The sequence below is a fragment of the Propithecus coquereli genome, unplaced genomic scaffold (assembly GCF_000956105.1).
Source record: "Propithecus coquereli isolate 6110/MARCELLA unplaced genomic scaffold, Pcoq_1.0 Scaffold435, whole genome shotgun sequence".
NCBI lineage: Eukaryota > Metazoa > Chordata > Mammalia > Primates > Indriidae > Propithecus > Propithecus coquereli.
The window spans coordinates 2,048,189-2,067,793 of NW_012150119.1; the positions used below are offsets into that span (position 1 = coordinate 2,048,189).

The following is a 19,605-nucleotide window of genomic DNA, read 5'->3' on the forward strand; positions in this document are numbered from 1 at the left end:
ACTTTGTTTTGGCCTGAAAAGGCAGGACATCTAGAAGTGGGGCATTACGGGTGATAGGTGGGTTTAAAGATTCTTTGATTTGTAATTAGCTAGAGAAATGAAGCTTTGTCTAAAGGCTTGGAATGGTTTAAGTTAAGGTAAGGACTAGAGTGATCTGCTAAGTAAATTGAATACCTGCAGGTGTGGTTTAAGCTCTGCCTTGCACAGCTTTAGGCCTGTTAACACGTTAACACTTTAGGCCTGAAATCTCCAACAAGGGAGGGGGCGTGAGGAGCCGGGTCTGACTTCCCTTCTCTGGGCAACTCAGCTTTAGCATATTTCTGGGGCCACCTTGTGGCCAAAAGCGGGTCCATTCGGCAAGCCGGTGCCCTTAAGATTTTATTTTTGTTCACAAGGTTTTTCTTCTTTTACTTTACTTTCTCTCTTTAATAGTCACTTTAGAGTTTAGGGACTGTTTCAGGTTGAGCATAGGAAGACATGGGGCAACTCTTGTTCTCTGACACATTGACCAGGCAAACCCAAATGCTCTGCCCAGACTAGGCACCGAAGTTAGAAAATGCCTAGCTTTTTAAGTGAGTAAGTCAATACTCTTAGCATTAATGCTAAAGAAATCTTCATTCACAGTAATTCATAATTGCCTGGATGGGAGGCCGTAATGTCTACCCAAAAAGTGTTAGACGAACTGAGAGGCACAGCACCGTAAGGCCCTGAGGACTATGGGAGCTCAGAGTACACAGCAGTGGTAGGGGAGGGCAGTCACCTGGGGAAGGCCAGCTGGCCACAAAAGGAGAGGGATTCCTGTGGGAATTCACCACAGTCAGACATCTAGCTCCCAGCCTGACGTGATGAAGAACCAGGTCCTGTAAGTATCCCAGAGTGCATGAGCAGAGTACTGACCCCCACTAACCAAACACACAGAAGCCTGATGTACAAAATCCCCAACGGCCAATTTATTCTTTTACAATAACAATTAGGTATAACTTTCAAAGGGCCATATACTGATAGCATATTTCCCAGAAAATTCTCTGCCTATGTAGGAAAACTATATAAAACAAACAGATTCTTAGATTTGTCCTGTCCAATATGGTAGCTCTAATGACAGGTGACTATTGAGCCTTGAAATGTGGTTAGCCCAAATTGAGATGTGCTGTAAGTGTAAATTACACACCAGATTTCAAAGACATAAGACCCCAAAATGTAAAATATGCCATTAGTAATTTTATATTGGTTATACATCAAAATAACATTTGATATTTCAGATATATTTATTTAGTTAAGTAAAATATAAAAATTAAGTACACCATTTTTTTCACTTTTTTAAATGTGGATACCAGAAAATTTTAAAGGACTCATGTGGCTCAAATTTATGTTTGCATTATGTTTCATTTGGGCGGTGCATATCGTAGATGGAGTCATGCCCAGCCCAGAATCTGGGTGGGGCTCGGAACTATTTTTTGTTACTGAAATGTTTAATGGCATCAAGCTTTTTTTCCTATGCTTCAGTGACTGATTTCCCCTCTTGACTGACAACATTTGTTTTTAAATATGTGAAGATCGTTAGGATGGGAGCTCACGGCACAGGTGGAGAAAGATTCTCAACACAAAAATCAGGATGGAAAGAAGTAAGAGGTTTATTTTACTTTTCCCCAGAGAAAATGGGAGGACACAGCATGCAAGTGAAAGAAAAGAAGGGTGCTGGATGGAGGACAAGTGGCTTGAGTTGTAAAGGGGTAAAGACAAATCGATGGCTGTAGACCGATTAGCAGGAGACAGCTGTGAGACGTCAGCGTGTTCGTTTTTCCCCTTCCTCTCCTGGGGCCTGGCGTGACAATGCAGTCTGGTGACTGGTCTGGCAAACGTAGAGGGGGAGGATTTACACTTCCTTTCTGGCTGCTCAGCTCTTTTCAAATGCTGTAAAAACAATCTCCTGTTAATTTGCAAAGACAGAGAGTTAAGACCCATGTGATTAATCTTAAAGAGAGCGAGTTAAGGTCCCTGTGGTTAATCTTAGAGACTTTGAGCTAGTTTATTTTTCTCTCTTAGGCAGTTTATTAGCAAGGCCGTCCTATCACAGATATTCACGCTGAAAGTCTGGCTTGCTCTCTTGGGGATCTATTCTGGCTCTTTACTCGGATGCACTGCATGTTGACTTAACAGTTCAGGTCTGGAAGGGGAACCATGCTTTGGCCCTTTAATCACCCCCCTTGGCCCATATGCCTTTGGCCATCTGGGACTCTATATCAGAATACCCCAGTGGACAAGCTGCTGTCAACCTCAGCCTGGAAGCCGGACTGGAAGGACTGGAACCCTTATCATACCTCCTGCCCATCTCTGCAACTCCGTGTCTTGTACAAATCAAAGCTAGTTGCAAAGAACGTCTTCACGGGGAAGAAAGAGTGGAGAGGAGCTGACCCTCAGGACAGGTGCAGCATGGACCCCCCCAAGGAGGGAGTACCTGGGTGTCACCGCCCAGTCCCCTGGTCCTCTGTAGACTGAACACCGGCTGCATGACTGTGAGCCCAGAGCAACAGCTGCTTCGGATGCACCAGAGGTGCCCTTTCCAAATGGAGGCTCCTGGCCTCACCCACATAAGTTCGAGTCTTTATTTCTGGACTGGAGCCTATGCAATCTGAGCTTGTAACCGGCTCCCTGATCTAAAGAAATGAAGGCCTACAGGAAAAATGAGGTTTTTACACTGTGTTATACCAAAGAAGGATTATGAAAACATTGATCTATAGGGATGAATAATATGGTTCAGGTCACAGCCAGAGAACACTCATATCCATGAAAAGGTGCCACCCAGCCTGTCATTCTCCCAGAGTTTCCCCTGCAGTGCTGACACCAAGGAAGCACATCACAGGACCCTGAAGTGCAGCATTTTCTTAAGAGTGTTACTGGCTTCATGAACCCTTATGTTTTTATAATCCTCTCCCTTAACTACTTGACCCTTTGAGTTGTTTCCCAGAAATGATGGCCTCAAACTCCTGGCCTCAAGACATCCTCCAGCGTTGGCCTCCCAAAGTGCTGGGATTATAGGCGTGAGACACCACACCAGGCCTGAACTGATGGATTTTCTACAAGACAAAGGAGTTTCTGAAGGCCCCAGGGCAGACTTCCTGATGCCAAGATTCACCATCCCCCACAACCTGCCCCAAAGCAAAGCCCCTTGTGAGATGCACTATGACCTGTCCCAAGGGATGTGGCCCCTCCTTTAAAAGCTCATGACATCTCTTAGTCAGGGAGACAGGTGTGAGGCAGTTTCTTCTGTTCTCCCAACAAGATGTCTATCCTATTAAAAATTCCTTTCTTCCTTGGCAATCTTCCTTGTCTTAATAATTGGATCTTTGTGCAATGAGTAACTGGACCTAGACTGAAACCCCTTTGCAGTTTCAACAAGAGAAGGGTCCAGTGTTTTCTTTTAAGTTTTCTTTTTGTTGACTCTTGACCTGTGAGCAGGTAAGTACAGATATTCATTGGTGTTACATGAGATCCAGGCCAGAGGAGTTTAAGAAACTCAGGCTTGAATGAACACAAGCAGTTTCTTTCCTTCAGCGTATCTTGGATCTTTAAGAAGGGCCCACACACCCAGAGTTGGCCACGGAACCTTCCTGTCCACGCCACCTGCCTCCAGTCTGGCAACATCTTAGGAAACTAATTTTTTTCTGAACACCTTTGAGAAAAGGTTGGCCTGGAGTTTGTAGATATATTCCTTTCCCCCTAAGAAGGGGACACAGGTTCACTTAGGGAATTGGGGGTGGAGTTCTCACTGGTTTCCTCTCAGCTCAGCCTCTGCAAGAGTCCGTTCTACTTCTACTCCAGGTCCTGGAATACCTGCGTTCAGAAACCCACCTACAAGGCGGATGATTTCTTCTTTTCATAAATTGTTCCTGTTTCACTGTCAAACTGGCAACACCTAAGAGATAGTACATTCTTTAAGGTTCCATCACTTGCACATTCAATTAGTAATGCAAAATCAATGTCAGAATAAATTATAATCTTATTATAAGCAGATGTGAGAAATTTTTAAGAAAGCCAAGTTACACATTTTATGTTCCTCTGCTATCAAAATGATTTTAGATTTCTGAAGGGTGTTAAAAATTAAGGATTGCATATTTTTAAATTTTTTATTAGACCTTATTTTTTTACAGCAGTTTGAGGTTCACAGCGAAACTGAGCAGAAGATACAGAGATTTCCCATATACATACCCCCCTGCTCCCACACACGAGCTCTCTCTCCCCCATTATCACCATCCCCCATCAGGCTGGTACATTTATTACAACTGACACATCGTTATCACCCAGAGTCCGTGGTGTGCATGGGGTTGCATTTTCTAAAGGTTTGAACAAAAGAATAATGACATGTATCCACCGTTATAGTATCACACAGAGTAGTTTCACTGCCCTAGAATCCTCCATATTGCATATATCTGAATCTTTTCTTAAGGACATCATTCCTTCTTACAACAGAACTTGGAGAGTAGCTTAAATGGCTTCACTGTTTTCGGAAACAGCACATCTGTGTGTGAGGCGTGGTAACACACAGTAAGCTGTTGATTTAGCCCAGGGAGATAACCAGAAACAAAGGATTCTCTGTGCGAGCAAACAGACAGCAGCTGGCAGAGTCCGGAGTTCCATCTGAGCGCCTCTGTGTCTGTCTCACTCTGGCATCCTCCGAGTAGGTGCCAAAGAACCAGGACACTTTCACTACACTTAGCCCAGCACTGCCAGCAGCCTGCGCTCTGACACATTACAAGTTCTGATGGCTCATCTTATGGGACAACTCTAGGATGGAGGCCTTTATTGCCCCATCGACTCACGTGACAGATGACGTTCACAAGTATAATATACTCCCATAGATGCTCCAAATTTAATAAAACCCAAACAATTTTGTAGAGAAGCAAATTTAATAGAAGTATCATTTTGCTGTATAGCATGTAAAGGTATTTTATAACCATGGATGCAAATTGGCCAATGAAAAGTTCTTAAAATTTTTAAAGGGAAAAATAAATACAGTATGGCCTGTATCTTTTTTTTTAAGTCTATTGGACTTTGTTTTTTGTAATGAGTTGTGACTTCTCTACATATCTTCTTAACTGCAGATTAGCAAGCAAGTAGCACTATCGCACGCACATAAACTGCTTTATTAAAACTGTCATATACAGGCCTTTTAACACAGCCCTGGCAAAAACGTACATACTACAGTTTTCATTGCCAAACTGAAAGCTTAGCCTTTCTGCCTGCAGTAAGTGTTGTCCTCTAGAGCTTTCTGTGATGACACAGACCTTCCGTATCTGTACTAATAAGTTCACATGTGGCTACTGAGCACATGAAATGTAGCTAATATGAGTAAGGAACTAGACTGTTAATTTTATAATTTTAATTCACTTGCATTTAAATGGCCACGTGTGCCTAGGGGCTATCACGTGAGACACTGTAGGCCTAAAGCTCTGCACTTGGGTATTACAATGGAAGACCAAGAACAATGGGTGAGGGCTTGCCTTGCAGATGTGTTTGCTAAAGAGATCATCAGGTAGTTTTCCCACAAAGAACAGCACCTCATCCTTCCCCCCAAAGGTGAATTCTAGCCCCTGACCCTAGAATGGCTTGTGGCTCTTAAAAGCCACTTTTTCAGTTCATTGCAATTACTTTTCCCTCTGACCTCTCTCCGGAGTCTCTTCTCCAGGGCTGGCTTAGTCGGCTCAGGCTGTTATAACAAAATGCCATAGACTGGGTGGCTTAAACAACAGACTTTTACTTTTCACAGTTCTGGAGGTCCAAGAGCAAGTGCTGGCAGATTCAGTTTCTGGTGAGGGCTGTTTTCTGGGCTTTGCAGGCAGCTGCCTTCTTTCAATGTCCACAAAAGGAAGAGGGAAAGAGAGAAAGTGAGGGGAGGGGGAGACAGACTGAGATTTCCTCCTCTCCTATCAGATTAGGGCTCCGCCCTTATGACCTCATTTAACCTCAATCACCTCTTTAAAGGCCCCATCTCCAATACTGTCACATGGGAGCGGGGCGGGTAGGGCTTCAACGTAGGAAGTAGGCAGGGACACAACTCAGTCCATAGCGGGGGTCTTTCCTGCCGTCAACCCTGGAGGCTGCAGCTGCCTCCCACGGCGAAGTTGCTGTATTAGCCTGACGTACTGTCGGGGCCGCTGCACCCCGGCTCAGTGGTTCCGTGGGCCACCACCCCACTCCTCTGCGGTGCTCAGGCCTTCAGGTGCATCGCATCAGCACTTTACCTTGCTTTTGGCGTCCGTCACTCTCACTCTCCTGATTGGGAGTCTCCTTCGTGAATGGAAGGAGTGAAGCGGCATCAAAGCCAGGCACGCGGATCATTCCGTTCTGTTACTGGGCACAGTCCGCCATGTTCGTTAGAAAAGGAGTGCTTCAGCCACCGCCGTCTCTGGTGCAGTGCGGGCCCGGGCTGTCTTGGCACACGTCTGCAATAGCCATCCCGGCCTCTGCCCCCGGCGAAGGCTCTGTCCCTCCTAGAAGCCCACCTGTAAACATATCCTCTAAATAAGCCTTCCCGTGACCAAGTCCACTTGACTGTGGCTACCCTACTCTTGTACACTCCCCCGCTCGCAGACCCAGCACCGCTCCTGGGTTAATGTGCACTCGTGCCTGCATGCTTTAGTCGTCACTCAAGGCTTTTCCACAAATACGAACTCTGCTTCCTCGGCTAAACTGCAAACTCTCAAATGCGGACTCTTTTCTAAATGCTGTACATTTCTGGGAGAGAAAAAAAAACTAGTATAGCTCTCTGTTTGCTGTGGAGAGCGGGTCTAAGTAGAGAGAGATAAGTCAACTACATCCTCAGTATATGTCTCTCTGTTTAATTTGTTTGCTCACAGCTACAAATACTGCGTAGCCTGTGAAGTCAACGGGCTTGACTTTTTAAATCAGGGATTTGGGAAATTACACACACACACACACTATAATCAGCCCATTAAAAGTTAGTGGCGTGGATTAGTCATGGTGAGTTTACGTTTTTGAATAATTCCTTTTACACATTTAGAGGATTTTTTCCCCCCTAAACAGGGAAAAGTACTGATTTAAAAAGCAAATTTTACAACTGTGATAGTAATCAATGAAAAGTATTATTGAGGTGGTGCTAAAAAGTGATGGTTTTCTGCTTATGGCCAACAAACCAGATTTACCTTTCCACTTTAAATAATTAGAAAATCAGACAAACTATGAAAAACATCAGTTTTCAGATACCAGACGACAGGTAGCATAAGACTACGATACTTGAAAGAAAGGAAACAAGAAATGTGAGCCCTTCGTCGCACAAGATGGAGGCAGCTTCCAGGCTACAGCTCAGGGAGCAGGAGCCCGAAAGAGCCCCACAGTCTTGCTGAAATGAGGAGACACAGACCAGAGAGCACAGACCATCCAGGATGGTCTCTTCATCTTAAACTCCTTAACTCACATCTGTAAAGTCCCCTTTGCCATGTAAGGTCACATGGTCCCAGGTCCCAGGGATTAGGATGCAGACATCTATGGGGGGAGGCTATTATTCTGCCTACCACACATACCATGGAATACTACTCAGTAATGAAAAGGAATAAACTATTGATATATGTAAAAACCTGGATGAATTTCCAAAGAATTGATCTGAATAAAAAAGCCAATCCCAAAAGGTTATATATTCTATGATTCTATTTATATAACATCTCTGAAATGACAAATTAATAGAAATGGAGAATAGATTAGTGGTTGCTCAGGGTTTAAATAAGGGTGGGGACAGGATGGAAGTGTGTGTGGCTATAAAAGAGCAATACATGGCATCCTTGTGGTGATGGAAATGTTCTGTATCTTGACTATATCAGTGTGAATATCTTGGTTATGATATTGTACTGTGGTTTTACAACATGTTACCATTAGGGGAAACTGGGTAAAGGGTACACAGGATCTGTCTGTATTATATCTTAAAACTACATGTGCATCTATGATTCTCTCAAAATCAAAAATTTAGCTGGGTGTGGTGGCACATGCCTGAAATTCCAGCCGCTTAGGAGGCTGAGGTGGGAGGATCACTTGAGCCCAGGAGTTTGAGACCAGCCTGGGCAACATAGTGAGACCCCATCTCAAAAAAAAAAAGTTTGATTTAATTTTTTTAAAGCACCATACAAAAACCTGCACACAGATATTTACAGCAGCTTTATTCATAATCACTAAAACTCAGAAGCAACCAAGATGTCCTTCAGTAGGTGAACAAATTAATAAACTTCAGTACATCCCTACAATGGAATATTAGTAGGTGCTAAAAAAAATGAGCTATCAGGTTGTGCAAAGATATGGGGAAACTTAGATGCATATTACCAAATGAAAGACGTCGATCTGAAAAGGCTACGTACTGTATTATTCCAACTATATGACATTCTATAAAAGGCAAAACTATGGAGGCAGTAAAAAAATAAATGTTTGCCAGAGATTAAGGGGGAAGAAGGCGTGAGTAAGGTGGAGCCCAGAGAAATTTTAGGATACTGAAGTAATAATGTTGGATATGACACTATACTGGTGGATACATGTCATTATACTATAATGATACCGTATGATACTATATTTATATAATACTAGAATGGTGGATACATGTCATTATAAATTTGCCCAAACCTCAGAGAACATCTAACACGAAGAGCAAACCTTGATGTAAACTATGAACTCTGGGTGATAATGACGTGAATGTGGGTTCATCACTCGTCAAAAATGTACCACTCTGGTGGGGGATGTTGATCGTGGCAAAGACTATGCACGTGTGGAGGCAGAAGATATATGGGAAATCTCTGTACCTTCTGTTCAATTTGCTGTGAAACTAAAACTGCCCTAAAAAATAGTCTATTTAACAACAACAAAAAAAAAAAGCAGAGAGAAAACTTCCCAACAAATTTTGTGAAGACAGAATTAACTTGATACCCAAGTCAAAGATATTATGAGAAAAGAAAATGACAGATGAACTTTCTTCATAAACACAAAGGCAAAAATCCTTACCAAAATGTTAACAAAATCAAATCACACAATATAAGAAAAAGATAATATACCATGGGCAAATAGGTTTATCCCAGGAATACAAGACTGGTTTTAACATTCAAAATCAATCCATGGGCCAAGTGTGGTAGCTCATGCCTGTAATCCCAGCACTTTGGGAGGCTGAGGCGGAAGGATCACTTGAGGTCAGGAGTTTGAGACCAGCCTGAGCAACATAGTAAGACCCCATCTCTACAAAAAAAAAAGTTTTTTTAATTAGGCCGATGTGGTGGCACATGCCTGTAGTCCCAGCTGCTCAGGAAGCTGAGGTGAGAGTATCATTCGAGCCCAGGAGTTCAAGGTTACAGTAAGCTATGATCGGGCCATGCACTCCAGCCTGGGCAACAGAGTGAGACTCTGTCTCTCTAAAAAAAAAGAAGAAAAGAAAAAAATCAATGAGTTTATCATATTAATGAGTTCATCATAATAAGAAAATCATATTATCATCTTCATCTTCATAAATGCAGAAAAGGCATTTGATAAAATTTAACACCAAATCTTTATCTTACAGTATCAGAGAAACAGAAATGAAAGGAAATTTCCTAAACTTAAAGGACATCTAAGAAAAACTTATTGGATGTTGAAGACTGAATGCTTTCTCTCTCAGTTTGGGAACAAGGCAAAGATGTCCACCTCATCACTGTTATTCCTCACTGTAATGGAGGTCCCAGACAGTGCAGTAAGGCAAGAAATAGTTACACAGATGGGTCTCATAGAACAAAGCGTATGACCTTCTTTTATCATTTATTTTGCCCTTTGCACTAAATTTGTTCTTTATATTCAATGTCACTTTATTAAATAATCAGCTATTTTATGGGAAATTATCACATAAGTTATAAATTGCATATAATAATGAATTGTCACAAATGCAGACATAAAAATCATACAGAAGCTGGATTTGGGCTGAGATATACAAGCAGTATATTACTTCTTCCTTTTAAAAGCCTGTATACACTAAAGCAGAGATTCTAAACAAAGGGAACAATTTTTTCTATTTTAACCTAATAATGGTATTAATTTCAGCAGACTCTTAAGGAAGTTTACCAGAATAAATTCATTCACCTAATTTGGGTGTGATTGAAATGATAAACTTTGGTGGCAGATACAGGGCACTTAGACCACTACAGAGCCTGGATGTGGCTTCAGATTCCTTCACAACACACTGCTCTGGTCAGTCACCACGATACATCTGAGTAGACACACTGGATACAATTATAGAAAATAATAATAATGCCCTATAATAAAGTGCTTTTACTCAAGGGGAAAAAAAAATCTGTAATTCAGGCTGACATATCTGGCACTGGTCTGATTAGGGATGTCTGTCTTTTCTTTAAAGTATTAAGGTACTAATATCTTAAAGTAGTCCAGCCACCAGACACTACAGCATAGAACGGGTATCCGAGTGTTACAGCTCTCTTAGAATTTGTCTAGCAGGCTTTCCAGTCCTCATCGGAAAACCTAAATTAAAAAAAAAAAACAAGTTTAAAAAAGAGTGAAAAAAAAAAACAAAAGAAAGTGTATCTATGATAACTGCACCCAATATGGGAAGTTCATAAAGAAGTTATTAGTTTAGTCTGTTTCTTATAAATCAGGAGTTTATGGCTACCACTCTGGACACTGAAATATGCTCATCTTGAGGTAAGTACGCTCAACTCTTTCTAATAGTTTCAAAAGTTAGGAGAAAGAATTGGACCCAGTACTCCAGGATGGCAGTCTCCCGTCCCACAGGCAGGGTGACTCTAAGTCCAATGCAGGTGGAGACTTCTCTCACATTTTAGCAGTCTGTCCTTAGTGAGAGAGCCAAACCCCGTCGGAAACACTAACACCTGTTACAGAAACCATTACAGCAGAAATGGGGTCTTCGAGAAAGTGCCTCAGATTTTTGGCAGAGCCAAAGTTATGAAGTTTAATTTAAAGATGGTTTTCAGGGTAAACCTTTCTTTACAAATTCCATCTAGCAGTTGAAAGAGGATCCCTTAAAATTGACTATGTATCTAGTAGCTTGATTTCTAGAGGAAATCCTTGATTTGGGGGAGTGTAGATCTTTGCTTCTTGGGTTTCTAAGCTGCACGCATGGGAATGGTGGAACTCAAACTTTAGGGTAGGGTCATGCAGCACAGAACGCACAGGTGGTTTAAGGTCCACTATGGAAAGCAACTGTGTCTTTTGAAACCATGTCAGTAGACAGGTAAGACTGACATCACCAGAGCAGGGAGGGTTCTCAAGGACCAGCCTCTGTGAGATAAACCTTGCAAAGCAAGTACAAGACAAAAACAGTCATTGTGTCACCCACGCCTGGAGTCATCTCCCATCCGCCTGGCTGCCATGAGCCAGAGGTCTCTGAGGCTGGTTGTTTCCAGGGATGCCCCACCTCCAGCCCCTCACTCCCTCCCCTCTCACTCTTTGTCTTCAGGGGGAGCTGACCATGACCAGCGACATGGAGAACTTACAGAATGCCCTGTACTTAGATACGGTGCCAGAGCCCTGGGCCAGGCGAGCCTACCCTTCCACAGCAGGCCTGGCAGCCTGGTTTCTGGATCTCCTCAACCGAATCAGGGAGCTGGAGGCCTGGACGGGGGACTTCGCAATGCCCTCCACTGTGTGGCTCACAGGCTTCTTCAACCCCCAGTCCTTCCTGACCGCCATCATGCAGTCCATGGCCCGCAAGAACGAGTGGCCACTGGACCAGATGGCCCTGCAATGTGACGTGACAAAGAAGAACAGAGAAGAGTTCAGGAGCCCTCCTCGGGAAGGGGCCTACGTCCACGGCCTCTTCATGGAAGGTGCCCGCTGGGATATACAGGTAAAGCCCAGGATGAGCCAAAGGACTCCTGGAGTACACATTGCACATGCACATACGCACTGCCCCCATAAAGTGCAATTACTAAAGGGGCGCCTCTGCATCTTTTTACCTAGATAACCTTTCTTTCTTGAGGCCATCAGGCCATTTTCATCCAGCCAGGGGAGGTGCAAAGCACACAGGCTTTGCAGAGGGAGCAGACTGGAGAGGTTAACAGGTTGGGCTCTGGAACCAGACTGGCTGGATCTGAACCAGAAACTGTATCTGTGACCTTAGATATACTTTCACCTCTCCAGATCTCAACTGCTATATGAGAGAACAGATTCATTGTGAAAATTAAATGAGTTAATATGTAAGACACTTGAACAGTGCCTGGCACATAGACAGTACTCAAAAGGTGTTGGAGTCAGCTGTCCTTGCTGCTGTGTGTCTTGGGGTATCATTTCACCTCCCTGGTCTGCTTTCCTCATTCATGAGCTCTCAAAAGGCAGGAATCCCTTTTGACTTTCATGTTGTTCTATGTCAGCAAAGAGGAGCCAGTAGATGTCATTTAAAGTGACATTTTGAAAGGATTCCTCACTGAGGGCTAATAAAAACTGGAGTCACCATAAGATAGAGAAGATGTTTTGTCATGGATAAGAAACTGGCAAGCAGGCGCAGATGGCTGGGATAAATGAAATAAACAAGGATGGATAACTCTAGAGCAAGTTTATGCTTGTTATACACAAGATCTGGAAAGAGTGCCTAGTCAAATATCCTGCTTGGCCGGTGATGCTAACCTAGTCCTAGCAGTCAACACTGAGCTAACGGACTAAAACTGTGACAAGATCTGGAAGATCTCAGGAGGTCATGTGAATATGCACAGAGATGTCCTGGATTCAGTAGTACCCCCAAAAAATTCATGTCTACCCAGAACTTCAGAATGAGACTTTATTTAGAAATAGGGTCTTCGCAGATGTAATTAGTTAAGATAAGGTCATACTGGATTAGCATGGACCCTAACCCCAGTGACTAGTGCCCTTATAAGAAGGCCACATGGAGACACAGAAGAGAATGCCCTGTGAAGGTGGAGGCAGAGATAGGAGTGATGCCTCTACGAGCCGAGGAACGCCAAGGATTGCCAGCAACCACCAGAAGCTAGGAGAGGCCTGGGTTGGTTTCTGCCTCAGAGCTTACCAGCTCTGCCCACACCTTGACTTAGGACTTCCAGCCTCCAGATCTGTGACAGAATAAATTTCTGTGGTTTTACCACCACATTTGTGGCAATTTGTCACACCAGCCTTAGGAAACCAATCCAAGAGCTAACAAGGACAGTAAAGTGGGACAGTGTTCAGACAGCCTGAATCTTGAGAAGGAGGTGACTTCCCTCTTTCCACCTGAACATTTGCACAAGATTCTGTCAGTGGAGATCACACATGGATTGTGTCAGATGTAGGGTGGCCTAGGGCAAGACACAGCCAGAATCAAAAAAAAAAACAAAACAAAACAAAATGCAAGAAGTACAAAAAGGAAAGTAGGGGAAAAGCTCAGAGGAAGGGCAATGACACTGTGGGGGAAACAAAAGGATATCTATTCCAATCATCAGCCCCCATTTTTCATATCTGATTGTAAATAATAAAGACTTTCCAAAAATCAGTACCTGTTCACCAGGCGCTCTTGTTCTTAAAAGTTCTATCCCAAAAAGTTGTCAGCAAAAATGAAAGAAGCAGGACCTCCAAAAATCCTCTCCTCCATGAAACAATGAGAATACTGGCAAAAAAAAAAAAAAAACGTCAAAATCAACTTTTTCAGAACTCTGGAAATTAAACCAAAGGCTTCCAGCAATCCAAGCAAGTGTTTATTTAAGCAAAACAACTGAATCTTGGTAAGGATAAACTTTACAGCCTTTTAACTTTCCCTATTACCATCTCCACCCCATCCCCAGCTCTGAGGTAGCCTCAAGAAACCAATAGGCCACAATCACAGTGAAAACCAGCAGCCTGGCAGCCACTGGAGACGGCACAATGGAGTGGGAGCACCTTCAAAGCCCTATTCCCAGAAAGTTGTCATTATTTTTCTTGATTATCTTTTTTAAAATTTCAATGTATTTGGAAACACAGGTGTTTTTTGTTCTGTGGATGAATTGTATAATGGTAAAGTCAGGGCTTGTAGTGTACCCGTCACCAGAATAGTGTACATTGTACCTAATACGTAATTTTTGATCTCTCAACCCTCTCCCACCCAAAAATTGTTATTATTTTGTCTCTCTAGTGGTTTTCTGGAAGACCACACTCACAAATCTGTCTTATTTGATATGAGCTGGAACTCAACCAAGGCAACAACCTTTTCCCCATGTGCATGTGTTGAAAAACAAAGACAACTGCTTAACACTGTAGCTTGCCTGAGACAGTAGATAACAGCGGAGCAAATAATAGGCTAACCAAAAAGTTCAAAAGGACAAGCTAGGAAGCGGGATGTCCATAGGGGGCTTGGAAAACCTCAAAATGTAAAAGGCTATCCCTATGTGTAGAGCTGTGCACATAACCAGAGCTGTGCACATGCTCGAGGAAGACTTGAGAAGGCCATACACTCTCACTTCTAGCTAACTTTGAGGTTCTGTGAAAGCAGAGAAGTGAAGTCTAAGTTAGCAGAGTTTTAAACTGTCTGGTTGAGCATCGGAGGTATGCTCCAACACACATAGCCCCTCAACAAAGACTTTGAGACTTATTGGTTCCAGTTACTTAAGAAAATCTCTGTCTAATTATTTGAAGACCACTAAGCTAACTGAGCAGGCCATTTCGGTGGTCATACATGACAAAGAATATAAACTTTACAGAATCAATTCAGAAAAGTCACTAAACAAACAAACAGCAACAAATCCTACAGAGAGAGAGATTTCCAGAGTGGCCACATTGTTTAAAACGTCCAGACTTCAACAAAAATTATGAGACATGCAAAGAAAAGAGAAGGGCCCATACACAAGGAAAAAAGCAATCAACAGGAACTATCCCTGAAGAAGTCCAAATGCTGGACTTGCTAAATAAAGACTTTAAATCACCTATTTCAAATATGTTCCAAGGACTAAAGGAAATCATGTCCAATAGCTAAAGAAAATTATGTGAACAATGTATCACTGAGTAGAGGATATTAATACAGAGAGAGAAATTATGCATATTTTTAAAAGAACCAAGTAGAAACTCTGGAGTTGAAAAGTATAATACCTGAAATAAAAATTCAATAGACAAATTCAACAACAGATTTGGACAGACAGAAAAATTAGCAAACTTGGAAATAGGTCCATTGAGATTATCCAGTCTAAAAACAGAAAAAAAAAGAATGAAGAAAAATTCAAAGTCTCAGAGACCTATGAGACACCATCAAGCATACCAACATGTACATAGTGGGAGTTTCAGAAGGAGAGGAGAAATAAAGGGACAGAAAGAATATCTGAAGAGAAAATTTGAAGAAAAACATTAATCTGCACATCCAAGAAGCTCAATGAAATCCAAGTAGAATAAACTCAGAGATCCATACCTAGACATATTATAATCAAACTGGTGAAAGATAAAGATGAAGAGAGAATCTTAAAAGCAGCAAGAGAAAAGTGGTGCATCACTTACAAGGGGTCCTCAATGAGTATAATAGCTGATTTCTTGTCAGAAACCATGAAGGCCAGAAGGCAGAGGGATGACATAGTTCAAGTGCTGAACATAAAAGACTGTCCACCCAAGAATTCTATATCCAGCAAAATTATCTTCAAAAATGAAGAAGAAAGTAAGATATTCTCGGACTTTAAGAACAGACAGAATGTATCACTACCAGACCAGCCCTTCAATAAATACCAAAGGGAGTCCTTCAGACTGAAAGGAAAACACACTGTACAGTAACTCACTCCCATATAAAGAAATAGACTATTGGTAAAGGTAATTACATGTGCAAATATGCAAGATAGTATAAATGCATGTTTGTTTATAATTTTTATTTCTCTCCTATCTGATTTAAAGGACAATTCTGTGAGGCAATAATTATAAATCTGTGTTGATGGGCATCAAATGTACAAAGATGTAATTCGAATGATGCAAACAGCACAAAGGAGGAAGAGGGGATGGAGCTATACAAGAATAAAGTTTTTGTATACTATTGAAATTAAGTTAGAATTAATCTGAAGTAGACTTTTATACATTAAAATGTTAATTGTAATCTCCAGGGCAATCACTAGGAAAATAATTCAAAAAGATATAGTAAATAAGGAATTTAAATGCTACACTAGAATATATCTATTAACACAAAAAAGACAATAATGAATAGAAAAACAAAAAAGACATAAACATATAGAAAACAAACAGCAAAGTGGCAGACATAAATCCTACTTTATTAGTAATTATACTAAATGTAAATGGATTAAACAGTACAACTAAAAAGCAAAGATTGGCAGAATGAATTTTTAAAAACAAACTAAAAACCCCACCATGATCCAACTATATTATGTTCACAAGAGACACACTTTAGATTCAAAGACACCAGTAGGTTGAAAGTAAACAGATGGAAAAAGATATGCCATGTAAACAGAAACCAAAAGAAAGTTAAGAGGCTATACTAATATCAGACAAAATAGACTTTATAAGACAAAAGATGTTACTGGAGAAAAGACAGAAGAAATAGAAATTATAGAGAAAAAAAGACCATTTTGTGATAATAAAAAGGTCAATCCATCAAGAAGATATAACAATTATAAATGTATATGCACCTAACAAAAGAGTCCCTAAAATACACAAAACAAAAACTGACAGAATTAGGCTGGGCACAGTGGCTCATGCCTATAATTCTAGCACTCTGGGAGGCCGAGGCTGGTGGATTGTTTGAGCTCAGGAGTTCGAGACCAGCCTGAGCAAGAGCGAGACCCCGTCTCTACTAAAAAAATAGAAAGAAATAAGCTGGACAACTAAAAATATATACATAAAAAATTAGCCAGGCATGGTGGCACATGGCTGTAGTCCCAGCTACTCAGGAGGCTGAGGCAGGAGGATTGCTTAAGCCCAGAAATTTGAGGTTGCTGTGAGCTAGGCTGATGCCATGGCACTCTAGCCTGGGCAACAGAGTGAGATTCTGTCTCAAAAAAAAAAAACAAAAAAAAAAAAACTGACAGAATTGAAGAGAGAAAGAAATTCAACCATAATAATTGGAGTTATCAATCCCCCACTGACAAGGGTGACTGCAAATGATTTCTTTTTGGGGTGATGAAAATGTTTTGGAACTAGACAATGATGATGATTATATAACTTTGTAATATACTAAAAACCGCTGAATTATATACTTTTAAAACACTGGTTTTATGGTATGTGAAAGAAAAATAGTTTAACCCTGCTTCCACTCCTTGCCATAAACACTCAATTCTGGGAGGGGGGTGGGTAAGGGAGTCCTCATAATTTACCTTAGTTCTGTTACTCACCATGCTTTATATCAGCCTCTAAAAAAACTGAAGAGATACATTCTTTCCTTCAAGTAAATTTCCTGAAAACAAATCAAACTCTGTCCATAGCATAAGGGGCTTAGAGTCACGTGGACACAGACAAAGCATCTGTGAATCACTCTGAATCAACATTTCCCATAGTGTGTTCCACAAAGCACTAGTACCATGGGAAATGAATAGGTTGCAAAGAAAAGGGTTCTGTGGTCAAATAAATTTGGGAAACACTAGATTAAATAAAGTTAAACTGTTTTCTTTTCTGCTAGGACATCTCATCTTCAATGGGCTTGTGTATGTTGTAAAGTGTCAAGTCCAGAGTATGGCAGCACCATTTTGCAAGTTTATTTTACCAAGGGACCCTTTTGTTCCTCAGGACTAGTAGGAAAAATTGCCCCAGACAGCTCTATTGAGACATCTCAGAAAATCACAGGAAGGCCCCCTCTGGAAAGCTACAGAATGGTCAGGTCCCTACTACATGAGTAAGGATAGAATGTAGTTCTCCGCTCAAAAAGTCAAAATGCTCTAGAGGATGTATCACTACTAGACCAGTCCTCTAGAGGGTTGATGAATTTGCATATGAAACTGAAAAGAAAAAGAAACAGGACATAACCAAAGCCTGAAAATCTAAAGCATTTGCTGGCAGGATCTGTGTCTTAATCATCTTTAAATCCCCAGCACCTAGCACAACATCTGGCAAATAGTTGCACTCAATATGCTTATGAAATGAATGAATGAACAAACTAGGAGAGAATCAAGCTCCAGAGGGATTAATCTGTACATGATAAATAGCTTTTGGAACTCTGCTTCAAGAAGTGATTTAGGCTGAAAAAATAGAAACGTGTTTTCCACATATCAGATGCATTCCCTCATGTGTTGCCGAGAGGACCTGGAAGAGGACAAGCATACAGGCAGCCGGGCCATCTTCATCTCTCATCCCTTGAATCTTCTGACAGGGGTAAGGTTGATGGGCTGGGCTCTGGGTCTGATCTAAAATGGCTCTTCTCATGCTTTTGTCCTCAGGCTGGCACTATTACAGAGGCAAAGCTGAAGGATCTGACACCCCCCATGCCTGTGATGTTCATCAAGGCCATTCCTGCAGATAAGCAGGATCGCCACAGAGTCTACTCCTGTCCCGTGTACAAGACCAGTCAGCGGGGACCCACCTATGTGTGGACTTTCAACCTGAAGACTAAGGAGAATCCATCCAAGTGGGTTCTCGCTGGAGTAGCCTTGCTTCTCCAGATTTAGCTTCCTGCAGAGCCGCTGAAAAAACAAGGAAAGAGGCTGGGCTGGAGGCTGCCCAGAGGGACAGGTGGGTAAGGGGTGACCACAGAAGATACTTAAAAAGATAAGAAATCATGAGCACCCACACTTCTGTAGAATTCATCTAGGGAACATGGAGAGGAGCGTCTGACGTGAGGCTGAGCTGGAGGAGTGCAGGCCCAGGAACTAGGGGAAGACAATTGCGTAATGCTGAACCTTTCCTAATAAAGTGATTTATTCCTCACCTGTGTCTGGTCCAGGCTTTGTGAGCTGCTGAGTCATAAATGAACATAAAGAAACCAAGAGAAAAAAGCTGCAAACATGTGAGCCCTGCCCTGGTTTCATGACACTATCCCAAGTGCTCTTGTTCCCAGCTACCCCGTGCAGTCCTCGGGCCAGCAGCGCTGGCGTCACCCGTGAATCAGAACCTCCATTTTAACAAGCTCTCTGGGCAATGTGTATCACACTCCAGTTTGAGAAACACTACCCAGGAGGAGAGGTCACCAAAATTTTTCTGTAAAGAGCTAGACAATAAGTACTTTAGGATTTGCATGTCATAATGTCTCTGTTTGAACTACGCAGCTTTGCCACTGCAGCCCGAAAGTATCCATAGACGATAAGTAAATTAAGGAGTGTGGCTGCATTCCAATAAACTTTATTTACAAAAACAAGCAATGGGCCATATCTTGCTGATCCCTCCTGTAGAGGATAAAGGAAGCATATATGTGGTATTTATCGTTCATTAATTCACACATCTGCTCAATACATTTTTATCTAACACCTACTATTTGCTGTGATACAACTGTGAACAAGCAAACACGTTGTTTTTCTGTGTCTCTATCATCCTTCAGATCATTTAAGAGGGTCCGAAGGATAAAACCTTCCCTTAAACTTTTTTTTTATTTCAGGATATTATGGGGGTACAGATGTTTAGGTTACGTATGTTGCCCTTGCCCCCCGCCAAGTACGAGTTTCAAGTGCGTCTCTCCCTCAGATGGTGCGCATCGCACTCTTTGTGTATGTGTATACCCGTCCCCTCCTCCCCTCTCCCCCTCCCCCCTCCCCA

General features: G+C 42.0%; 1 protein-coding gene across 1 annotated transcript in view; it reads left to right on the forward strand.

The window, feature by feature from the left end:
• Positions 1 to 18,723, forward strand: part of DNAH9 (dynein, axonemal, heavy chain 9) — a 313,557-nt gene extending 294,834 nt beyond the window's left edge. Inside the window, exons 68-69 of the mRNA XM_012653931.1 lie at positions 11,444 to 11,833; positions 18,297 to 18,723. Coding sequence (XP_012509385.1) covers positions 11,444 to 11,833; positions 18,297 to 18,524 — 618 coding nt within the window. The 3' untranslated portion in view covers positions 18,525 to 18,723. The remainder of the gene's footprint in view (positions 1 to 11,443; positions 11,834 to 18,296) is intronic.
• The last annotated feature ends 882 nt before the right edge of the window (positions 18,724 to 19,605 follow it).